Genomic DNA, 24,718 nt, shown 5'->3' on the forward strand with positions numbered 1-24,718 from the left:
CACTCCACAACCCCTCACCTCAAAGACTTAACCCAGCTCGTCCTCCCAGTCCCCTTTATTTCTTCCAGTGATGCCTGATCCATCACCAACAGCTGTCCGTAAATGTCAGGTCCTTCCCTCCCCTAGCTCATCCAAGTACAGAATCCTATTCAGAAGCGAGGGTGCCAGTACCAGGGGAAACGAAGGAAGCTCCTTACGCATAAAATCATGCACCTGAAAGTGCCTGAATATATTCCCCCTTGGGGGCTGGAATTTCTCCGCAATCTCATCTGGGCCAGCAAACCTGTCCTCAGGGAGAAATCCCTAAACCTCTCCAGCCACCCCCCCCCCGCAACCCCCACTCCCCGTAACCCCCCTCCCCCTCCCCCCCGCCACAAGCCCTGAACGTTGAGTCTAAACCAGACGGCAAAAACCATGATTCCGACAAATTGGCACTAACAACGACGTAGAGTCTAATTTAAATGCTGCCTAAATTGACTCCAAATGCTCAAAGAGGCTATTTCCACTGGGCTTGATGAAAGTCTTACCAGAGAGAAATGGAGTGGAGCAGTAACAGGGGCTCAGACTTGTTCCTATGCCGAAGCCTCCTTCATCCGTCCCCATATATAGTCCGGATCCTTAAGCCACCCCCGCACATTTTCAATGTTTGCCGCCCAGTAATAATACAGAGATTTTGGTAGTGCCAATGCCCCACCCCCCACCCCCCCGACCAAGATTGCCTATCCCTTTGCAAAAACGCCCTGCAAACCCCAGGGGTCTTACACATCGAAACAAAAGTAGATTTTCAGTTATTGACCCTACCAAATGAAGCGTTTAGAAAGAATGACTGGAACAAAAACCTAGGGAGGATATCCATCTTCACCGCCTGTACACTTCCCACCAAGTTCAGAGGAATAGCATCCCACCTCGTCAAATCAGCCATCACCCTATCCACCAGACTGCCAAGTTAAGTTTATGGAACGAGGCCTAATCATGGGCCATCCGAATTCTCAGATACTGGTAACTAGCCCTGGCCAGACAAAACGATAGCCTCACCAGAACCGCACCCCTCCCTGGGTGATGTATAATTGCAAATCATCCACATATAAGGACACCCTTTGTTGAGGACATCCGGTGGCGGCCATGGTGTGAGTGGTGCAGCTCCTGCTCGAAGGCACAGAAAAGAGCTCTTTTTACCTGAAAACGGGAGAAACTTTGAGAGGAAAGTGTAGCTGTAGGTCGGAGGAGAACGGACTGTGGCACCCCTGACGGGCTCGATGGAAAGGGTTGAAAAGTGTTTGGGGCACAGGGGTCGCACGTCCGATAGATGGAGAGGGTGATGTAGGACCACAGTGATCGGGTGGTGGCATTGGAGGCGGAGGTGGGGCTCTTCGGAGACCTTTCAAGATGCTGAGAGCAAAGGTGGAAGAGCAAGTGAACAGATCGAGAAGGCAGAACCTGCGCATCGTCCGTCTGCCTGAAGGACTGGAAGGCACGAATGCCACGTGGTACGTCCTGAGGGTGTTGGTAGGACTAGTGGGGTACATGGAGGAAAGTCACGTTCCTGAGAGAAAGGATAAGTATGGGAAGTTTAGTGAGCGGGGTGGGTGCTGGACAAGGCCCCAGAGATGGATAGAGGGCACAGGTCTCTGAGGCAGAAGCCAAGAGCTGGGAAGCAACCATGGGTGGTGATCGTAAGATGCCACATGTTCATAGAAAAGAGAAGAACCTATAATGGGCCAGGGATAAGCGGAACTGTGAATGGGAGGGGAACAAGGTCCGGATATACCAGGATATTGGAGCTGAACTGGCAAAATGGTGTGCTGGATTCAACGGTGCCAAGGCGGTGCAGTATCGACAGCAGATCAGGTTCGGGTGCTCTACCCGGCAAAACTGTGGGTGACGTGCGAGGGCCAGGAATAATATTTCGAGACTCCAGAAGTGGACAATGACTTATTTTAAGAGTACAAAATAAGGGAAACTGAACTTTACTGGGAGTTGCCGGCTGTGGTGGTATGTATTAGAGGTCATGTGGGACTGTGAAGCCGTGATACTATTGGCTGACAGATCCCGGGTCCTGGTTGGCTGTTGACTCCTGGCTCCGCCCTGAAGGCGGAGTATAAGAACCCGAGCTTCTCCCCGCCGCTTCATTCTGTTGCTGAACTGCTGGGGACAAGTCTCGCTTAATAAATCCTCATCGACTTCACCACTACTCGTCTCTCTCGTAAGTCATTGTGCGCTACAATTTATTAAGCGAGACTTGTCCCCAGCAGTTCAGCAACAGAAGACCAGAAAATGCAGGTCCTGCATTCGAGGGGAAGCCCGGAAATTTACCCTCTCATAGAAGATGCAGAGGATTTCCCGACGGCGCTCGCAGCACGAAGAGCATCTACGTTCGCCCCGTGAACCAGGTCTACGCGCGCTACCAACTCGCAACGAGACGGCAAAGTCCCGGAGAATCGCTAGAAGAATTCTACGCCGCGCTAATTTTGGGACGGGGCTGCAGCTGCCCGCCGGTGAACGCGATCGAACACACGGACATGCTAATTCGCTATGCGTTTGTGGCAGGTATGAACTCTCCCCAAATCCGCCAAAGACTTTTAGAAAGAGTCGCTAGGACTCTGAGGCACGGGCCATTGCAGCTTCCCTAGATGTGGCCTCGCAAAACGCCCGCGCCTACGGCCCCGACCGCGCGGCAGCCCCTTGGGCTCCGTGGACCCCCGTCGCGACAAACCCCCCCCCCTCCCTCACAGGCTTGCGCGGTTAAAGCGCCAGACCATCCCGGGGGGGCCCGCTGCTATTTCTGCGGGCAAGCGAAACACCCCCGGCAGCGCTGCCCGGCCCGCGCAGCTATTTGCAAAAGCTACGGCAAGAAGGGCCATTATGCGGCTGTGTGCCGGTCCCGGGGGGTCGCCGCAATCCACGGGCAAGAACGAGCCCAGCGCATCCCAAACGCTCCCCAACCTCCCCCAGCGCCCCATGTGCGACCCGCGGGCGCCGCCAATTTGGGTCCCGGGCACCATGAGGGGAGGATGGGCATGGCCCCCAGCCACGTGCGATTCATGGGGGTGGCCATTTTGTCCACCCCCGACCACGTGCGATCCATGGGGGTGGCCATTTTGTCCACACCCGGCCGCGTGCGATCCATGGGGGTGGCCATTTTGTCCACCCCCGGCCGCGTGCGATTCATGGACGCCGCCATCTTGGATGACAACAAAGGACCCCAGCATCGACGGCTCCACGGGGTCCAAAGAAGACGCCGAGACACTACGACCACGACTGGCTTCGGTGACGCTCGATCAATCACGGCCCCGGACGCTCCAGACGACGAGAACAACGGTGCTGATCAACGGACACGACACATCATGCTTGATCGACTCCGGGAGCACCGAAAGTTTCATTCACCCAGACACGGTAAGACGCTGTTTTCTGACCATCCATCCAAGTACGCAAACGATTTCCCTAGCTGCAGGATCCCACTCCGTAGAGATCAAAGGGTTCTGCATCGCGAACCTAACGGTGCAAGGGAGGGAGTTTAAAAACTACAGGCTCTACGTCCTTCCCCAACTCTGCGCGCCCACATTACTGGGATTAGATTTCCAGTGTAACCTGCAGAGCCTAACATTTCAATTCGGCGGCCCAATACCCCCACTCACTATCTGCGGCCTCGCAACTCTCAAGGTTGAAACGCCGTCCTTGTTTGCAAACCTCACCCCGGATTGCAAACCCGTCGCCACTAGGAGCAGACGGTACAGCGCCCAGGACCGGATATTTATTCGGTCTGAAGTCCAGCGGTTGCTGAAGGAAGGCATAATCCAGGCCAGCAATAGTTCCTGGAGAGCCCAGGTGGTAGTAGTAAAGACCGGGGAGAAGCAAAGGATGGTCATAGACTATAGCCAGACCATCAACAGGTACACACAGCTAGATGCGTACCCTCTCCCCCGCATATCCGACATGGTAAATCGGATTGCCCAGTATAAGGTTTTCTCCATTGTGGACCTCAAGTCCGCCTACCACCAGCTCCCCATCCGCTCAGGTGACCGCAAGTACACAGCCTTCGAGGCAGACGGGCGTCTATACCACTTCCTAAGGGTCCCATTTGGTGTCACGAACGGGGTCTCGGTCTTCCAACGGGAGATGGACCGAATGGTTGACCAGCACGGGTTGCAGGCCACATTCCCGTATCTCGACAACGTAACCATCTGCGGCCATGATCAGCAGGACCACGACACCAACCTCCAAAAATTCTTCCAGACCGCTAACGCCTTGAACCTCACATACAACGAGGAAAAGTGCATTTTTAGCACTAACCGGTTGGCCATCCTGGGATACGTAGTGCGCAATGGGATAATAGGCCCCGACCCCGAACCCGAACTCATGCGTCCCCTTATGGAATTTCCCCTCCCCCACTGCTCCAAAGCCCTGAAACGTTGCCTGGGGTTCTTTTCATATTACGCCCAGTGGGTCCCCCAGTATGCAGACAAGGCCCGCCCGCTAATACAGACCTTCCCCCTGTCGACAGAGGCTCGCCAGGCCTTCAGCCGCATCAAAGCGGATATCGCAAAGGCCACGATGCGCACCATCGACGAGTCCCTCCCCTTCCAGGTCGAGAGCGACGCCTCCGACGTAGTTCTGGCGGCCACCCTTAACCAAGCGGGCAGACCCGTGGCCTTTTTCTCCCGAACCCTCCACGCTTCAGAAATCCGCCACTCCTCAGTGGAAAAGGAAGCCCAAGCCATAGTGGAAGCTGTGTGACATTGGAGGCATTACCTGGCCGGCAGGAGATTCACTCTCCTCACCGACCAACGGTCGGTAGCCTTCATGTTCGATAATGCACAGTGGGGCAAAATTAAAAATGACAAGATCTTAAGGTGGAGGATCGAGCTCTCCACCTTCAACTACGAGATCTTGTACCTTCCCGGAAAGCTGAACGAGCCGTCCGATGCCCTATCCCGCGGCACATGTGCCAACGCCCAAATAGACCGTCTCCAAGCCCTCCACGAGGACCTCTGCCACCCGGGGGTCACTCGGTTCTACCATTTCATAAAGTCCCGCAACCTCCCCTACTCTGTGGAGGAGGTCCGTACAGTCACCAGGAACTGCCACATCTGCGCGGAGTGCAAACCGCACTTTTTCAGGCCGGATAGAGCGCACCTGATCAAGGCTTCCCGCCCCTTTGAACGCCTCAGTCTGGATTTCAAAGGGCTCCTCCCCTCCACCGACCGCAACGCATACTTCCTGAACGTGGTGGACGAGTACTCCCGTTTCCCCTTCGCCATGCCCTGCCCCGACATGACAGCGGCCACAGTCATTAAAGCCCTTGGCACCATATTCACACTGTTCGGTTGCCCCGCATATATCCATAGCGACAGGGGGTCCTCCTTCATGAGTGACGAGCTGCGCCAGTTCCTGCTCAGCAAGGGCATAGCCTCGAGCAGGACGACCAGCTACAACCCCCGGGGGAACGGGCAAGTAGAGAGGGAGAACGGCACGGTCTGGAAGACCGTCCAACTGGCCCTACGGTCCAGGGATCTCCCAGTTTCCCGGTGGCAGGAGGTCCTCCCGGATGCTTTCCACTCCATCTGGTCGCTGCTGTGTACCACCACTAACCAAACGCCTCATGAGCGCCTCCTTGTCTTCCCCAGGAAGTCCTCCTCCGGAACGTCGCTGCCGACCTGGCTGGCGGCCCCAGGACCCATCTTGCTCCGGAAACATGTGCGGGCGCACAAATTGGACCCGTTGGTCGAGAGGGTTCACCTTCTCCACGCGAACCCGCAGTACGCCTACGTGGCGTACCCCGACGGCCGACAGGACACGGTCTCCCTGCGGGACCTGGCGCCCGCCGGCAACACACACACCCCCCGACACCGATCATCCCCTCCCTACCACCGGCGCACCCCGCGACCGCCCCCTTCCCGGGAGGATTGGTCCTCCTCCCGTGCCCGCCCAGGAGTGAAACAGGAACGAACACCGAATCGCTCCCGGAGACGACAATGCCTGAACAAGCACCTGCACCACCACCGGGGCTGAGGCGATCGACGAGGAAGACCAGACCACCCGCTCGACTCGTGGGATCGGCGTGAGACCAAGAATGTTGTTGGATTGTAACAAAAAAATTTTTTTTCTCTTACTAATATTGTAAATAGTTTCACAAACCTTGTACATAGCCCCAGTAGGGCTAAAACTGTAATAACATGCCCAAAATTTTCCTCCCAGGACCAGCCTTGTAAACTCCTACCACCATGCGAACCACCACCCCGCCGGGTTCCTTTTTAACAAGGGGTGAATGTGGTGGTATGTATTATGGGTCATGTGGGACTGTGAAGCCGTGATGCTATTGGCTGACAGATCCCGGGTCCTGGTTGGCTGTTGACTCCTGGCTCTGCCCTGAAGGCGGAGTATAAGAACCCGAGCTTCTCCCCGCCGCTTCATTCTGTTGCTGAACTGCTGGGGACAAGTCTCGCTTAATAAAGTCTCATCGACTTCATCACTACTCGTCTCTCTCGTAAGTTATTGTGCGCTACACCGGCATTTTGGAGTAATGGAAGAAACTGGTAGACTGGGGGCAGGGGAACTGGTAGAGTTGGGGTGGGGGGGTGGGGGAGTCTTTTCCTCCCAGGTAGAGCGTTTTTCTTTTCTTGATGGGTCGACAATGGGTAGCAGGGATGGCCATACCTCCACGCCCCACCCTGTCACCCCGTCTTTGTTTGGGTGGGGGAGGTTGAGGTCCGCGGGGAGCCTTCTACACAGAACAAAGAGGTGAGGGTGGAGGAGGGGTTAGGCAGTATGCGGAGCCTTTGGGCAGGAATTGCCACGCTGGCAGATAATGCTGGCGAAGGTGAGGTGGGGAGATGGCTGTGAGAGATGGCCAAGCAAGGAGGGGGGGTGGGAGGAAGAATTTGCAGCGGGGCAGGGTTGGAGGAGAAGCGTGGTCAAGAGTGGAGAAGGGGATCCATCTTGATGTGCAAGAAGACGGGGTTTTTAAGTGCGAAGGAAGCGAGGGACGCGAGAGGTGGAGATATGAGATGGTGAGCGGGGTATTAGAGGGGACGTCGGTGTTGGTAAATGTATATGCACTGAATTGGGATGATAAAGGGTTTATCAGGGGGCTGCTGGCCCCAACATCCTGGTATATCCAATGACATGGCCCTCCCAACTACCATCTCGGTGGCCCTTTGCCCATCTCAGGACCTGCTCCTTGTCCAAGTACCTATGGAACTGGACGATGATCGTCTGTGGTGGCTCCCCTGATCTGGGCCTCTGATTGCTGGGCCTGGTCCAACTCAGGAGGGGTCGGAACGATCCCCTCCTTCACCAACTTTCCAAACGTCTTCGATTTGTACTCCTTAGCGTTTGTACCTTCCAGGTGCTCCGACAGCCCAACAATTCTTTCTTAAATTCTGTAGTCTGGAGAGATTCTCCAGATCATCGACCTTGGCCTTTAACGCCTTCTACTCCTCCGCCATGAACACCATCTCTGCCTCCAAAGAGACAATCTGATCGCTATGGTCACTGAGTGCCACCCACACCTTGTTGATCATCGCTCCCTGTATCTCTATCTGGTGTTCCAACCTATGCAAGGACACTCAAATAGGTGCCACAGCCTCCTCAATCGCCTTTGCCAGATCCTCAGCGACCACCTGTCACTGCTTCTTAAGTTTGCCTGTTAAGAAGTCTGCCAACTTCTCAATTGTACACTGAAGGGGCAAAGGCACAGAGGCCTCCACCATTTTCAAGGACCTTCTGAATCTGACTTCTGCCTTGTGCCTAGTATTGTATCCACAAGACATTACTCTAAAGAGGGGAACTTAATCCAACACAATGCACCAATATCTTGCCAAACATCACCTGTTAACCAGGGAGAAAGGGCCAAAAATCCAAATCCCCAGGCGGGAGTCACCACTTGTGCAACTGTTCACCTCATAGCCGCCAGCTGCCACCAGAAGTGACTCCAAATCTTCATGAAACTACTCTCACTTTCTCCCTCCACTCATCTCCAAGAATAATTGTTATATTCAATCTCCAGCTGAGCTTCCAAACCCCACATCCTCTCCATCACAAAGATCAATTTGTTCCCCCATGTGTGTGCTTTGATGGACCAGAAGATATGCCGACTTTGTGAAGATCTTGTCACACACTTCACATTTGAACAGTTTCTCCTGTATGAATCGTCTGATGCAGTAGGAGATTTAAAAAGCTCGCAAATGATTGTTCCACACCTCACAAGTGAATGGTTTCTCTCCTGTGTTGGTGCGTTGGTGGATTTCTTAACAGGCGTTAGTGTTTTACCAGGTCTGAAGATTGTGGCAATCCTCTGTTACCCACCTTGCAGATAAATTATTTCTCCCCAGTGTGAACGTGTTGGTGAATCACAAGCATTGATGACTGGGTGAAGCCTTGGTCACATCTCACACGTGAATGGTTCTCTTCCATGTAGCTGTCCTTGTGTTACAGGTGGTACCATAGTGGCACATTGTGTGCCAGGACAGATTTCGAGCCTGCGGTGTCCTCACCCACCTCATACATGAACAGCCTCTCACTTGTAGGAATGAGTCAGTGGTTCATGAGGCTCTATGAATGATTGAAGCGCTCACACACTTGGAGCCCACTCACACTTCTTCCCAATCTCAGTCTTATCGAGCACCCACAGCTAAATCTTCTGAAAGGTTGGTCCTGATGGAAGATTCCACACAACTGACAGTTTCAGATCTGATGATATGTCAAAGCTCCCCTGGCCTGACCGTGTTCCAGATGATGGTTTCACTGCCCAACCTTCTCTGTGTTGAGCAATGTTGCGAAGATACTGGATGTCTTCCCACAGTTGTGGAGTTGTTCCATGGGTGATGGTCAGGATCTATCTGCAGTCTCTATCCTCTCTGTATTCTCTGCTATAGTCCTTCTGTAAAACAGGAAAAGGAAACATGATTGTCCTCTGTCCTCCTTTGTTTGAATCTTTTTTTGAGTTGTGTTTTTTTATTGAGGGGGAGGGTTTGTTTTTGGCAGGTGCCGGTGAGAATGCACTGAGGGGGTATTTAAAATCATTTAGAAATGGACAGACCCCACCCCCACTCTCCAAGTTACAATAACCTTCCTGATAGAACAGAAAAAGAGAACAGAGAGATAGAGAAAGGGGGAAAAGAAACAGACACACGGAGGGTGACACGGTGGTTAGTACTGCTGCCTCACAATGCCACGGATCCGGGTTCAATTCCTCCCTGTTAGAACACCCTGGGCTAGTGCGTGGTTAATTTCAGCCCCACAGGCTTTGGAGTCCCAACATAAGTGAATTAACCAATAGTTTGTATATAATTTCTGAGGTCTTTGACACTTGACTGCTTCCATGATTGACAGGCATCAGATTTGTAAGTAAAACACAGTAACTGTTTATTTATAACAAGAGAAAAACAGATAATAGTGATATTAGAAGGCCTGCAAATCTAATTATTCCCCCCCCCCCCCCCCCCCCCGTTTTCCATCCCACCCTTTACACAAACACACACAAGACAGACGCACACAGGGGAAGGGTAAAAATAATTTTCGGGATTAAAAATCGAAGAAAGAGGGATATGTCCTTGTTGCTGATATTGCGATTGTTGTCCCCAACTATCTTCCCAGGACACGGAGTATTGAAGCCACCAATTGGTTTGGAACTTCTGGCTGGAACTATTAATTAGAACACACAGGCTGTCAGACTTCCTCTGGGGAGTCACTTTCACTTTTACTGACCTGGGCTTTCACACAGAATCCCCCTCCAGTCTGTTCAATTCTAACTTGCGTCCACTAGATTAATGATCAGCCACACTGAGTTAAATCTAGAGTTCTCCACATGAGAATAAAAGAAAAAGGTTTTCAAACCATGCAGCCTATCTGCCGCAGGTGTGGATCTTCGTAAAGGTCTTTACTGGCCGTGGTGCGGAGAGAGAGAAAAAGGACTTTATTCAGACTGAGAGGTCTCATCACAGAGATATCAGAACTGTGCCTTCCCTCAGTTTCTCAAGTAGGAGTCAAACTATCACATGCTGGCTGGAGAGAGAAATGTCTTTACTCACAAGTCATCAGATGAGAGAGAGTTCAAACCTGTCTTTCCAATCTCCTGGTCAAAATGAAACTAAACTCCCAAAATGGAGTTTATCTTTCTTTTCCAGAACCTTCCGGATCTGGCCACCCATCAAGATTGAGAGCCTGTCAAATCCCGGGAAATGAGAGTAGCCACTTGACTGTCAGCCAAGTCCATCGCAATATATAATCACTGGACCAAACCAAATAGCACATTGCCCCAGGGGTCTCCTTGGGCAAGACCATATAAATGAAATTGAAAATCGCTTATTGTCACAAGTAGGCTTCAAATGAAATTACTGTGAAAAGCCCCTAGCACTTTGTACCAGGGAAGTTCCTTGGTTTTAAAATTAAATGTTGAAGTCCACCTGAAAGGCAGAAGTTCCAGCAACTGTCCAGGCACACAAGTTATAAAGGAAAAGGATAACAGAAAATAAAGGAATTGCACAAAGGAAACCAAGTTTAAACAGGCGTATCCTTACATCCATACATCCCACAGTCCAAAGATGTACATGGACTGGCTGTGCTAAATTGCCCCTTAGTGTCCAAAGATGTGCAGGTGAGATGGGGTTACAGGGTTATGGGGATAGGGTGGGGGAGTGGGCCTGGGTAGGGTGGTCTTTCAGAGGGTGGGTGCAGACTTGACCGGCCAAATGGCCTCCTTCTGCACTGTATGGAGAGTGGAGAGGGAGGATTATGTGAGAGTGGAGGAGGCCACTCAGGACAAGAAAGACAGAGAGTGTAAGAATAAATATTATAATCAGGCAGGTATTATGGGGTAGGGTTGAATGCCTACCTGTTTTTAAAAGCTCACCACTATTCTTAGAAGTCCTCCTATACCAAAAAGGACCAACATTCTAAATGGTGTTCAGGGATTCTCACACCCCGACTCCGATGCAGGCTTCAGTGGGTGCTATTCAGGTCAAACTATGTTTTCAAGTTATCCTCCGGTATAACCCATACCTTCACCGAAGATTTCATCTACGTACCACTTAGTAGCATCGATCCTGGGTCCAGCATTGCTAAGTAAGTAAAGAAGACTTTGGAATAGCCACTATTTCAGGTTACATTAAGTTATTTTATTATTATATTTTTTCTTTTAAATGCTGCAAATACTTTCTTTACAGAAAGGAAAAAGATCTTGCTTCTGGATCCTTCTGTTTGGTTGAAGGGACCTTCAGGCCCAACTTGACAATCAATCTTCTTTTTTAAATCTGGTCTTCTTTAGATGTATTCGCTGATTAGCTCAGTTGCTATGTCCTATCTTTCCCATGTACCGAGCTATGAGAGCTGGCTCTGCTGGCTATCTCTGAGCTGACTCTGCCTACTCTTTAAATTCTAGTCTTCCTTAGATATATTAGCTGTTTTAGCTTGGCTGCTTTGCCCTGTCTCTTTCCCATGGCCGAGCTGACTGTAATCTGACTCTGCTTCTCCGCCTCTCTCTGAGTTCTGGTTGTGGTTCTGGCTGCTGTTCCCTTTCTTCGGGTCTATATATTTTTCTAACAGTTGTCTAGTTTCTATGACTTTATTGTAAAGTAACTCTTGATTTTCTTTGATTGTAAAAAGTATCTTTGATCTAAACATTCTAATCCAACTAAGTACTCATTTTGACATAACCTCACCTCTCAGGTCTCTGATTACATTGTGTCCTTTGTGATATTCAAAAATGCTTTGACTTCAAGAGGTGTTACTTTTGGTTTGGTTCCTGTCATTTCTATAGTTTTATTTTCCAATTGTGTCCAAGGCTCATAATTTTGACTTTGATTTTGGCTTTGAATTATGTTTCCCGTAGACTGATAGTCTCCAGTTTTCTTTAATTTACCTCGTATTAGCAAATTTTCACACCTAGAATTCTCACCAAATTCAACTGAACCTCATCCTTTCTTTTCCAGATGCTTACTAAGATAGTTACTTTCAATGAAGGTGTGAGCCATTGTTTTTAGCTTAATTCAAAATCCTGTTTGTCTTGTTTGCTAAACCTGCTTGACCAAGGATATCTGCATTTTACAATCCTGCTCTTTGCAGCTGCTGTTAACCCTTTGTGGGATCTTTCCCCGTATCCTCTCATGTTTCTCTCAGACCAGATATTGCCAGACCTCCAGGTTTCAAATGACACATCTTTCCATATTTTCAATAACATACCCCGTGGATCGGGTGGAGTATGAGGTCCCCCGATAAGGTGAACCATTAACTATTTCCTTTGTATAAATAGAATCGGCAGTAAGGCATTGACTAGAGAAGACCCAGTAGGGAACAACTGGAGCTGTCGATAAAAGTGTTTGAAATAAAATAGGTTTTGTTGACTCAACTAACCTGTTCTGGATTCTTCATGGCCCTTACAAAAATAACATCAAACATTACTCACTTTCTTCCTGATTTCCTGTCAAACACATCCGAGGATGCACATCCCACACTGATGTTGTCAGTTTGGAAGCCTCCGAGGATGAAGAATGCTGTTCCCACACTAGAAATCTCTGTCAACATTTACCAGGGGAACTGAGACAGCAGCTGCAATAAGTGAGGTTTTATTCAGATGGGACAATGACAAGTTTAAATCCCCACCTGAGCTGCTGCTCAAAGTCGCCTCCGTTTCCCCGGTCAGTTTCCCAAACTTCAGGAAACTCCTGTTCCTGCAGAAATGTTTGGATTGGCTGTGAGAGACGTCAATCAGAAAGCCCACCCACTCTGCCCATTCTCTCCTCTTCCTCTACCACAGCTGCTTCACTTCCTGTAGGGACTTCAAACCAAGTCAGGAGATGGTGAGTGAAGGAGCAGAATTTAGAAGAATTACATTGCACAATATCCACACTAATGTTCAGGCAGTCTGACTATCCTGTGGGCAACCAGGTGTGCAAATGCCCCTTATGCTGTGTGAGAAGATCCAGCTCAGAGACCTGTTTACTCGGTGCTTTGTGCTGAGCTGTTTGATTAGCTGTGTTGGATATTGAGGGTGTTTATTGGAAGCATTTCCCTTCTCATTTACAGGCTGAGTTTTATTGTTGGGTCATTGCTGAATATGAGAAGGTGAGGTGTAATTATCTGGGAAGGGCAGATTGTCTGAGGATTCACCCTGATTTCCTATTATGTTGTGTGCGTTCAGAGTTGCTTATTATCCTGTGGACTGTGAATGGTCATCCTATTTTTGAATTTCGGTGAGAGTACAGAAGAAACCAGATCATGTTTAAAGTCCTGATGGGTTAAGACAGAATAAATAAGGAGAAACTGTTTCCATTGGTGGAAACTAGAGGTTACAGATAAAAGCTGATTGGAAAAGAGTCAAAGGCAACTTGAGGAAATATATTTTACACAACGTCTGGTTAGAATTTGGAATACACTGTCTGATGGGGTGGTGTATTCAGATTCAATAATAACCTTAGGTTCAAAACTGGACTGTAAAATATACATAATGCTGCTCTTGACATGTCTGTCCACTGGTTTGATGATAATCATGGAATGAGGGATGTGCCAGGCTGTGAGATTGTAGTGGATACAATCCTGCTGCGGTTGATGGCTCACTGCACCTCATGGTTACCCAATTTTGGAATCTGTCCTTGGTCTACTTCCCCAGTGATGATTAAAATGGCGAAATACTCATTTAACAGTTGGGAGAGGAGTGCTAGTTTTCCTTGACCTTGTTTGATACCATGCAGTCAATTTTCGGACTTCCCCACTGCCAGTGGGATGGGACATAACCAGGGATGGTGAGGGAGGAGTCTCGGATGTTTCCGTATTGATATATTCTGTGACGTGACTTCATACTGAATTGACAGCCCGTTTTACATTCCGCCTGACAATCATTTCCATTGCACTCACGGTGCTCGGGAAGATGGGAACTGGGTAGAGTAAAGAAACTAGCGGCATTTTCCGCTCCTGGTCACTATCCAGTGTCTCTGCTGGAAACAGAGGGTGTGTGATAGTGAAGTGAGGAAGTAGAAAGGACTTGTATCTGATTTTGCACACAGGGGAATAGCAGACTGGCACTCACTGTGGAACATTCTCTAACTGAAGAGTCAGCCCCTTTAGCAAAGGAGGAGAGGAAGTTGGAGGAAATCACGTTTCATATTCCTATTTTACAGAAGGATTGCACCAGAGAATACGGAGAGGATAGACACCGCAGATAGATCTTGACCATCATCCAAGCAACGACTGCATAACTGTGGGAAGACATCCAGTCCCTTCACAGCATTGCTCAACACAGAGAAGGTTGGACCACATTACACCAGAGAATACAGAGATCATAGACACCACCGATAGATCCTGACCGTCACCCAAGAAATAACTGCACAGAATTTTGCAACACAGAGAAGGTTGTGCAGTGAAACCATCATCTAGAAATTGGTCGAGTCTTTGAAAGATCATCAGATCTGAAACTGGTTAGTGGTGCAGAACCTTCTATTAGAATCAACTTTTCTGAAGATTTGGCTGTGGGTGATCGGTCAGGGTGAAGCTGGAAAGAGGTGTGAGTGGGTTCCAAGAGTGGTGAGAGTTTTACTCATTCATCAAGCCTGAATGAACCACTGACTCATTCTTGCAGGAACCATCAAATGTGAGGTGTGAGAAGGGCTTCATCGGTTCATCAGATCTCTTGACACACAAGGTGCTTCTGTGACACAACTGTTATCACAAGGACAGCTTCATGGAAGAGAAACCATTCAAGTGTGAGGTGTGCAACAAATCATTTTCATGCTCATCTCACTTCCTTGTACACCAACGTACTCACACAGGGGAGAAACCATTTACCTGTGATGTGTGCAACAAATCATTCTCGCAGACCGTGACCCTTCGTGTACATAAACGCATCCACACAGGGGAGAAACCGTTCATGTGTAAGATGTGTGGTAAAGCCTTCACACAGTTATCAAGCCTCCTGGTCCATCAGACAATCCACACAGGCGAGAATCCCTTCAAATGTGAGGTTTGTGATAAAGCTTTTCCGACATCTACGAGGCTCCTGGAACACCAGAGCACTCACACAGGGGAGAAACCATTTACATGCAGAGTATGTGAGAAATCATTCTCTCGCTCTTCTCACTTTCGTGTTCACCAACGTATTCACACTGGGGAAAAACCATTCACCTGTGAGGTATGTAAGAAATCATTCTCCCGGTCGTCAACCCTCCGTGAACATCAACGCCTTCACACTGGGGAGAAACCGTTCAAGTGTGAGGTGTGTAATAAGGGCTTTGCACAATTCCCAGGCCTGGTGAGTCACCGGCGCATTCACACAGGGGAGAAGAAAACATTCACCTGTGAGGTGTGTAATAAGGACTTTGAACAATTGTGGGGGATGTTGGATCACCGTCGCATTCACACAGCAGGAAAGACAAGTGAGGTGAGTGACTGAGCCTCACAGTCAGCAATACTCATGAAACACTGACACATCCACACTGAGGAAACAATGTTTCAGTGTGAGATGTGTGACAAACACTTCACTCAGTACCATGGATGAGGATTTCAACAGCAGATGGATGAATGCGGGGGTGGTTGGGGGTGTTGGAAATGGGCGATGTTTTAGAGGACAAAGTAGGTGATCTTTGTGATGGCGAGGGTATGGGGTTGGAAACTCAGCTGGAGGTTGAAGAGGATGACATTGACCAATTGTTGGAGATGTGAGTGCAGAGGGCAATCGAGAGGAATTTAAGAAATGTGGGAACTAGAGTCATCCCTTGAGCCTGTGACACCATTCAATTAGATCATGGCTGAATCTTAACTCTAAAGACCAGCCTTGGCTCTGTAGATCAGCCTTAATCCCCTTGTTTAACAATAAACCTTTCAATCTCAGTTTTGAAATTTTCAGTTGACCTCCAACATCAACAGATTTTGTGGGAGAGAGTTCCAGATTTCCAGTCCCCTTTTTATGAAGAAGTATTTACTGACACATCACTGAACAACCGAGCTGTAATTTTAATGCTGTGTCCCCTTGTTCTGGACTCTCACACCAGAGGGATAGTTTCTCTCTAATGTCTCTAATGACTCTTATCAACCTGTTTAATCATCTTCAACACTTCAATTAAATTACCCATTGATTGGATTTCTGATGGCAACATGTAGAAGAGCAGTCGTGCACGAAGTGGCTCCCTCCAGAGAACTTTTCCTTGAGCTCTTTTCGCCTGATTTTAGGAAGGCTGGAGTTGGGTTAGTTTGATGGTTTTAAGACTCCCACGACAGAGGGATGCCCAATAAAGACAAGACTGGGCAACAGAAAAATAAGGAAATGATGTTGAACTCTGAAGCCTCGAAAGCTCCGTCTGCGAGGAAAATGGTGGAGGCCCCTGGAGCGTTGTAGCCATTCCACTAACCGTGGTGATGCTCACAGTCATCCTAGCGGGAGCAGCTGCGGAAATTTGGCAAGACGTTTCAGAAGATCATGAAAGAGAAATTGAGGGGATGATGTCCTCGATTCGTGCGACCTTTGCAAAAGTGGAGGATGTGGTAAAGGCTCAGGGCGTGGAGCTAAAAGAGGTGGAGGTGGCTCTGACAAGGCAAAGTGAAAAGATCACCTATCTGGAAGTGGAGGTGGCTCGGTTGGTCAATGACAACACGGCATTAAGAGCCAGGGTGAATGTTTTGGAAAATCATTTCAAAAGACAGAATTTGAGGGTGGTTGATTTGCCAGAGTGCTTCGAGGGCCCCGAGTCCGACAAAGTTTATGGTGCAATTGGTTTTGGAAGATGGTGAGGAAAGGAGAAATTACACCCCCTCTTGAGCTGTACCAGGCCCACAACTCTTTGAGGCAGAAAGCCAGGGCTGGTGAGCCACCGCATGCAATCAGCATGCGCTTTCACAGTTTTGAAGAGAAAGAAAAAGTTCTGCGGTGGTCAAAGAGCATCGGGCTCCAGATGGGAAGGCCACGTTGTGAGGATCTATCAAGAGGCAGGAGATAGGCAGCTTTCAACAAGGCCAAGGCATCTTTGTATCGTAGCAAAGTTTGATTTGGCGTGGTTTACCCTGGGCGCCTCCAAGTGACTTATGACTCGAAAGATTACTACTTTGAAATTCCGGAGAAGGCTGAGGCATTTGTGCAGAAGCATGGACTGCGATCATGATAACCGTGATTTATGTCTGGGGGGTAGGGTGTCTGTTGTGTGTCTGGGGGTGTGAGTTTGAATTTTGGAGTTTTGGTGGGGTGTTTATTTGCCGTTTTTGGAGCTTTGTACCTGATTTTTTTTACTGCGGGTTTTGTGGGACGGGTGTTGTTCATGTATCTTTCTGTTTTCCTGGAATGATTAAAGTTGGAATTGAGGGGGGAGTGCTGGTTGGTGTTATGGGTTTTTATTGTTATATTTATTTTACTCTGTGCGGGGACCATCCTTCTCGCTAAATAGTTCAATAGTTAGTTAACGGGAGTGGAGGGATGGGGGTATCTACAGCTTATGCTGTGGGGAGTTATTTTAGCATGAGCTTAGGTTGGTGTTTGCTTAGGTTACTGTGTTGGTTGGGGTTTGGGAAGGCGAGGGGGGAGGGTGGGGTTCTTTGTTTGCCTTGTTGTTCACTGGGTTATTTGGGTGTGGTATTGGTGGGAGGCTGGGGAAGGGTAGTTCTCTGATGGTGACTTTAAACCTTTCTTTGTTCTATCTTGACGGTGGATGTGGCAGCCATCTTGGGTGGACATGGTGTCAGCTCTCCTTGAGTTGCTGGACTGCCCCACAGGTTGGTAATGGCTGATTCTGAAGTAGATAGCCCCTATATGCTGGTTACTTGGAATGTGAGGGGGTTAAATGACCCAGTAAAAAGGATCTAAAGTGCTTGCACATCTTAGGATTTTGAAATCTGAAGTGCTGTTTTTGGAGACCCATTTGTGGATTAAGGTTCAGACAAGATTACAGAAGGGCTGGGTTGGGCAAGTATTTCATTCGGGATTTGACAGTAGGGCCGGTTGGTTGCGATCCTGATTCATAAGAAAGTATATTTTCTGGCGACTATGATTTTGATTGACACGAATGGGAGGTGTGTAATGGTCTGTGGGACATTGGCAGGTACCCGGTTGTCTTAGTGTTATGAATACCTGGTCAGCTCTCGACAGTGGCTCAGAAACTAGACCAAAATCATAACATTTTAAAAGTTTTTTAGGAGGTGCAGAAAGATCGATTTGTTCCAAGAGTGATACGATAAGAAATGGGGCTTGGTTATTTTATAAGCAAACTCTATTAAAACAGAAAGAAAACAATATTTAAACGTTAAAACTTCAACCCTAACAGTAACAGATCACATGTAGTTTCTTAACACACGAGTTCCCATTAAACATCACTTCAAATGAACATACAGCTCTCAATTCACTTACACAGACAGGCAAAGATGATAATTGTATTTACGAAACAATTTTCTGCTGTTAATCAAGTTCCTTTAGAATCCTTTTCAAAAGCCTGTCTCTGGGACAGTTTGTTCATGACCTCTCATCAGTATTTTCGGTGTTTACTGTTGAGAAAGGCACAAATGTTAGGGAAATTGGGGAAGTCAAAAATGATGTCTTGAGGAGTGTACATATTACAGAGAAGCAGGTGCTTGAGGTATTAAAACGGATTAAGATAGATAAATCCCCACGACCTGATGAAATGTATCCAAGAACATTGTGGGAGGCCAGGGAGCAAATTGCTAGCCCCCTAGCTGAGATATTTGAATCATCGACAGCCACAGGAGAGGTGCCTGAAGGTTGGAGGGTAGCAAATGTTGTTCCCTTGTTGAAGAAGGGCTGTAGGGATAAGCCTGGGAACGACACTGGTGAGCCTTACTTAAGTAGAGGGTAAGTTGTCAGAAGGTATTCTGAGGGACAGGATCTACAGGCATTTAGACAGGAAAGGGCTAATTAGGGAAAGTGTGGCTTTGTAAGGGGAATGTCATGTCTTGAATTTAATTGAGTTTTTTGAAGGGGTAACTAATAAGGTAGATGAGGACAGTGTGGTCAACATTGTCTCCATGGACTTTTGCAAGGCCTTTGACAGGATACCGCTTGGTAGGTTGTTGCAAAAGGTTAAATCTCACGGAATCCAGGGTGAGGAAGCCAATTGGATATTTGTTGGGGGTTTAAGGAAAGCACTGGGAAGGCTGATGTGGAAAACACGATAAGCCAGTGGGGTTTGTTAAAGTGGTAAAGGAAAGCCCAATTGAAGCGAAGGAGATGCAAAAGAATGTACAGCTTGATCAAGAGGTGATTGTTAACAAGATGCCAGATCTCCTGAAATAATTTACATGTGTGGGTAAAGTTTACTCGTGTACCGGGAGGAGTCGATAAAGAAGTCAAAATTTTAAGAGACACAGGAGCAAGGCAATCTTTGATGGTAAGAGATGAGGAGTTATGTGGTTTGGGAGGAATATTGCCAGAAAAGGTGGTAATATTTGGAATTCAGAGTGAGAAGAGTAGTGATCCGTTATATAAGGTGAAGTTGGAGAGTCCAGTGAAGAGTGGTGAAGTGGTGGTAGGAGTAATAGATAAATTATCTTGTCCAGGAATACAGTTTATCTTGGGTAATGATATAGCTGGATCACAGGTGTGTGTGATGCCTTCTGTGGTTGATAAGCCAGTGGAAAATCAAACAACTGAATTGTTAAAAGACAAATATCCTGGGATTTTTCCTGAATGTGTAGTAACAAGGTCGCAAAGTCACAGGTTAGGACAAGAGGAGAAATCAAAGATCAGAAACAATTTTTGATTAGATGGTTGGAAAAGAACAAGAACGGGCGGGGGATGAGGTGGATATGTTTAGTTCGGGAAAGTTGGCAAAGTTACAACAGAAGGATATAGAAATAATCCTTCTGTATCAGAAAGCATACACAGAAGAGGAATCTGAGTGCAGACCAGAATGTTATTACCTTAAAAATGACGTCTTAATGAGAAAATGGAGACCTTTACATATGCAGGCGAATGAAAAGTCATCGAGTCATAGATGGGCAGAAGTTCATCAAGTGGTATTGCCGGTAGGGTACAGAAAGGAGGGAGGTGTTGCGAGTAGCACATGAGGTACCAGTAGGAATTGTTGCTACTTTTATTAACAAACCACAAGCAGCGAGTATGTTTCTTGATTTGACCAAATGACCACACAACCAGTATGTTAGTTCAAAAGACAGTTTATTATTAAACACAACATTTATTTCTATGTGCAATGATACACATGGCTATGCATTAAACTGCACCTGTAAACTCAGGTGATCTTTACTTAACTTCTGGATGACCGACTGTGCAGGTAGATATGGCCTTTATCGGAGTCCCCTCAAGTGTCGGCTGGAAGTTGTCCGGTTCATCTCGGCTGCGGCTCATCTTTCTGAAGTAGCGAACATGGGTCTTGACCTTGGCTGGTCATTATGGTGCGATTGGTGTGGGCACAGGTCGGTCCCAAAAGAGATCGATCCCTAGCCCGCAGGGCCTCTTTTCCTCTTTCGTGTCCTTTTGGGCGGAGTTAACTCCGGATCCAATGGATTGATAGGAGTCTCGATCACTCTAATCAATACTGGCCAATTAGGGGATGGTACCTCAATGGCTGGGCAGGTCCTAGTCACCATTGTCCCAAGTACATAGGCCTTTCCAAATAAGGGGACGTGGCGCCAGTGAGCCTGCTCCTGTTGCTATTCCTTAATTTGAGTCTATTGTCCTGGGGAAATCAGTGATTGACCTTTAACAGGTGCAAGTTTCAGTTTGGTCTGGTTTTCCTTTGCACAATACACAGGGGCTGTGTACTGTCTGTGTCTCAATTTGACCACAATTCCCATTATCCTTTGCGGGCGGCCATTTTAGATGGCCACAAAAGTCATTTGGGAGTAAGGAAATCTCAAGCTAAAATACAAAAACAATTTTATTGGCCTGGACTACATAAAGATGCAAGTTAAATTTTGTCGATCATGTCACACATGTCAAGTGATAGGGAAACCTTAAGCGATGATAAAGCATCCTTAATACCCATTCCAGCATTTGAGGAATCTTTTACAAGGGTTTTAATTGATTGCGTAGGACTGCTTCCTAAAATAAAAAGTGGGAATCAATATCTTTTGACTATAATGGGTGTGTCTACTAGGTTTCCAGAGGCCATTCCATTACGCAATATTACAGTTAAAACGATTGTGGAGTAGTTGCTTAAATTTCTTTACTAGATATGGACTACCCACAGAAATACAATCGGATCAAGGATCAAATTTTACCTCAAAGTTATTCAAAGAAGTTATGGATAGCTTAGGAGTGTAACAATTTAAATCAACTGCGTACCATCCAGAATCGCAGGGAGCGTTATAACGGTGGCATCAAACGTTAAAGACAATGTTGAGGGCTTATTGTCAAGATTATCCAGAGGATTGGGATAAAGGAATTTCATTCATACTGTTTGCAATTAGAGATGCACCTAATGAGTCAACCACATTCAGTCCCTTTGAACTGATTTTTGGTCATGAAGTAAGAGGACCACTTCAATTGATTCAGGAGAAATTGGTGAGTGAACAGTCGGAACTTACATTATTGGATTACGTGTCAAATTTTAGTGAATGATTAAATAGAGCAGGCGAATTGGCGAGACAACATTTAAAAGTTGCACAGCATGTGATGAAACAGGAAGAGGACAAGAAAGCAAAAGTTTAAAAATAAATAAATTTAGTGCACCCAATTCATTTTTTCCAATTAAGGGGCAGTTTAGCATGGCCAATCCACCTAGCCTGCAGATATTTGGGTTGTGGGAGCGAAACCCACACAAACACAGGGAGAATGCGGAAACTCCACGTGGACAGTGACCCAGAGGCGGGATCGAAGCTGGGACCTCGGCGCCGTGAGGCTGCAGGGCTAACCCACTGCGCCACCGTGCTGCCCCAGAAAGCAAAAGTTTGTAGTTTTGCCAGTAGAGATAAAGTTTTAGTATTGTTACCAGTGGTAGGTGAAGCTTTAAAAGCAAGGTTTTGTGGACCTTAACAGATTGAAAGGAAATTCAGTGAGGTGAATTATTTGGTAAGAATGCCAGATTGAAGGAAAACTCACCAAGTGTGAATATGCTTAAAAGGTATTTTGGAAGGGAAGGAGAGCAAAAGGAGGATGTTTTAGTGATTGTGACTCAAAGTGAAGAACCAAATCCAGATGACTCTGAATTTGACATACCTCAAATTAAATTGGATAATGAGGATATTCTTTAAAAATTGGGATAAATTATTGAGCTAACGTCCAGAGGGAAAACTAACTGACCTGTAAGAGTTATTAAATTCACATGGGCAAGTTTGTGGAAATAAGGTTGAAAGTACTAAAATGGTTGTACATGATGTCAATGTGGGAAATTCTGTTCCAATTAACACCCATATAGACTTAACCCTCTAAAATTGCACAAGTTCAAAAGGAAATTGAAAGTATGTTTCAAAATGGCAATTGAAGTGGGTTGCAGCGAGTGGAGCTAACCCATAGTGATGGTACCGAAATCAGACGGTACCCAAAGATTGTGTGTGGACTATAGACTATATGCAGTAACAAAAACAGACTCTTATCAAATCCCACGTCTGGAGGACTGCATTGAGAAGCTGGGACAATCAACTTTTATCTTCAAACTAGATTCACTCAAAGGTTACTAGCAGGTACCTTTATCTGAAAGGGCGAAGGGGATTTCAGCTTTTGTGACTCCAAATGCTATATACTGTAGCCATCTGGGATGGCCACCCAACTAAGCAGAGAGCAACTCGCAAAGACTGATGGGTAAAATGGAGAAGCCACGAGTCAGGCAGGTTCTGAGCCTGAAATCTCCCCCAACACAAAGGACCGGTACTCCAGCAACCGGGACAGTCCCAGACATTTCGGCGCCACTCCCTGTCCAAGGGAAACACAAACAACGGGATCAATGACCGCTTGAGACATGCCCAGTCATCCAGATCCCCGCCCACTTATTGGCTAAGGAATCGAACGGAGTGATCAGGGATCACCGAATTAGTAAGGCCCAAATTGAAGGACCGCCCAAAAGAGCGCAAAAGCCCCCCAAGTATAAAGGAAGAGTTCGCCATATGCTCACTCTCTTTTGGCCTTGGTACCCCGGTCACGGTCATCAGCAATCGCAGCAACACCAGAAGCAAGTTCGAGTTCAATGCCCTCTACCAGATGGATGAGCCCAGCTGATCAGCAGTTACCCCTTCGAACCCAAGAGATCCAGAATTGAACAGCGGCCACTGTTTCCTGATCTAAACCCAGTGCCCGAAGTTAAGTACTGGTTGTCTTAGTAATAGGTGTAGTTAACTAGTAGTGTTTATGTTGCATGACTGATTGTATGTAAATAAAGTACCCTTGACCTTGAACTAGTTAACTGGTGTTTGGCTCTTTGATCGATAGCCAGTTGAAACTTGTGGTGGTATCATTCGATACCTGGCGACTCTAAGCATTCGGACATAGACAATATAGAAAGAAGGCAAATTCACTGATTGCCCTAATTGGAACAGAGCCACAGAAAAGACCTAGTAGTAGAGATAAATCGGCAACTGTTATTGGCGACATCTGATGGGACTCGACCCAGAAATGACCGTGTCACTCCGAGAGAACCCACTAAAGCATTTGAATTAGAATCCAAATTGGCAAAGTAAAAGAAACCACAAGCGAATCCAGGATCAATCAAACACCCAGAATTCGGAAGTGTGTAATTTGCATGTGTATTAACCAAGGGATATAAGGTAAACTCGATAGATTTTGTTGCGTGAAACTTTCGGGAGTTGCGTAAACCGGAAAATAGCTTAAGCCATACCCGTGTTTGCACCACCGCTTTATTCCCCCTTGTTCCAAATTTCCGGTAGAAAGAATTATTTGTAGGGATGGCCATGAAGGCAATGGAACGCCTTATGCATCCACAAGAGCCCGAGGTCGCAGCGACCAATAGATCAGAACAGTGTCCCATTTGGGAACAAGAGATCAGGAAGTACCTAAAGGGGAAAGGATGGCCCCTATGGTCAGAATTTTGCACCAATGATGAGACAGGTCCATGGCAGCATAGGACAGACTTGGTGGGACAGCCTGACCGAGATCCACAAAAAGAGTTTGACTAAGGTTCATAAGCCGATGGCAATCGTGTCCTGTCTGGCACAATTGCGAGGCACAGAGGAGGTCGTGAAGACGCTCTGCAAGCAGCTAGAGGAGAAGGAGAAAAGTAGAGAGGGAAATTTAAGTGAGTGCGAGAAGTTAAATGTCCAGCTCCGGGAGCAGCTAGCAGCGAAGGACAAGGAAATGGATGATGTCAAGAGGGCACATCAATCTTGTCTCGCCACCTTAGCATCTTCCAAATCCAATATGATAAGGCCTACCAGGACACACAGCGTGCTGTAATGGTAAGAGAAGAGACAGAGAATCAGGTACAGATCTTAAAGAAACAATGCGATGATTTGAAGGCAGCCCTCCGAGCACTCCACAGTTCCACCACGGAACAGAGGCAGAGTTCGGTGGATCATGGTAGCACGGTAGCCTTGTGGATAGCACAATTGCTTCACAGCTCCAGGGTCCCAGGTTCGAATCCAGCTTGGGTCACTGTCTGTGCGGAGTCTGCACATCATACATAGATACATAGAATTTACAGTGCAGAAGGAGGCCATTCGGCCCATCGAGTCTGCACCGGCTCTTGGAAAGAGCACCCTACCCAAGTCCACACCTCCACCCTATCCCCATAACCCAGTAACCCCACCCAGCACTAAGGGCAATTTTGGACACTAAGGGCAATTTAGCTTGGCCAATCCACCTAACCCGCACGTCTTTGGACTGTGG

At 47.5% G+C, this 24,718-nt stretch overlaps 1 protein-coding gene across 1 annotated transcript in view; it reads left to right on the forward strand.

The window, feature by feature from the left end:
- The window catches only part of LOC140389074 (uncharacterized), an 83,569-nt gene extending 60,298 nt beyond the window's left edge, over positions 1–23,271 (forward strand). Inside the window, 1 exon segment of the mRNA XM_072473235.1 lies at positions 14,644–23,271. Within this exon segment, the coding sequence (XP_072329336.1) occupies positions 14,644–15,379 (736 nt within the window). The 3' untranslated portion in view covers positions 15,380–23,271.
- The last annotated feature ends 1,447 nt before the right edge of the window (positions 23,272–24,718 follow it).

The sequence above is a fragment of the Scyliorhinus torazame genome, chromosome 14 (assembly GCF_047496885.1).
Source record: "Scyliorhinus torazame isolate Kashiwa2021f chromosome 14, sScyTor2.1, whole genome shotgun sequence".
Taxonomy (NCBI): Eukaryota; Metazoa; Chordata; class Chondrichthyes; order Carcharhiniformes; family Scyliorhinidae; genus Scyliorhinus; species Scyliorhinus torazame.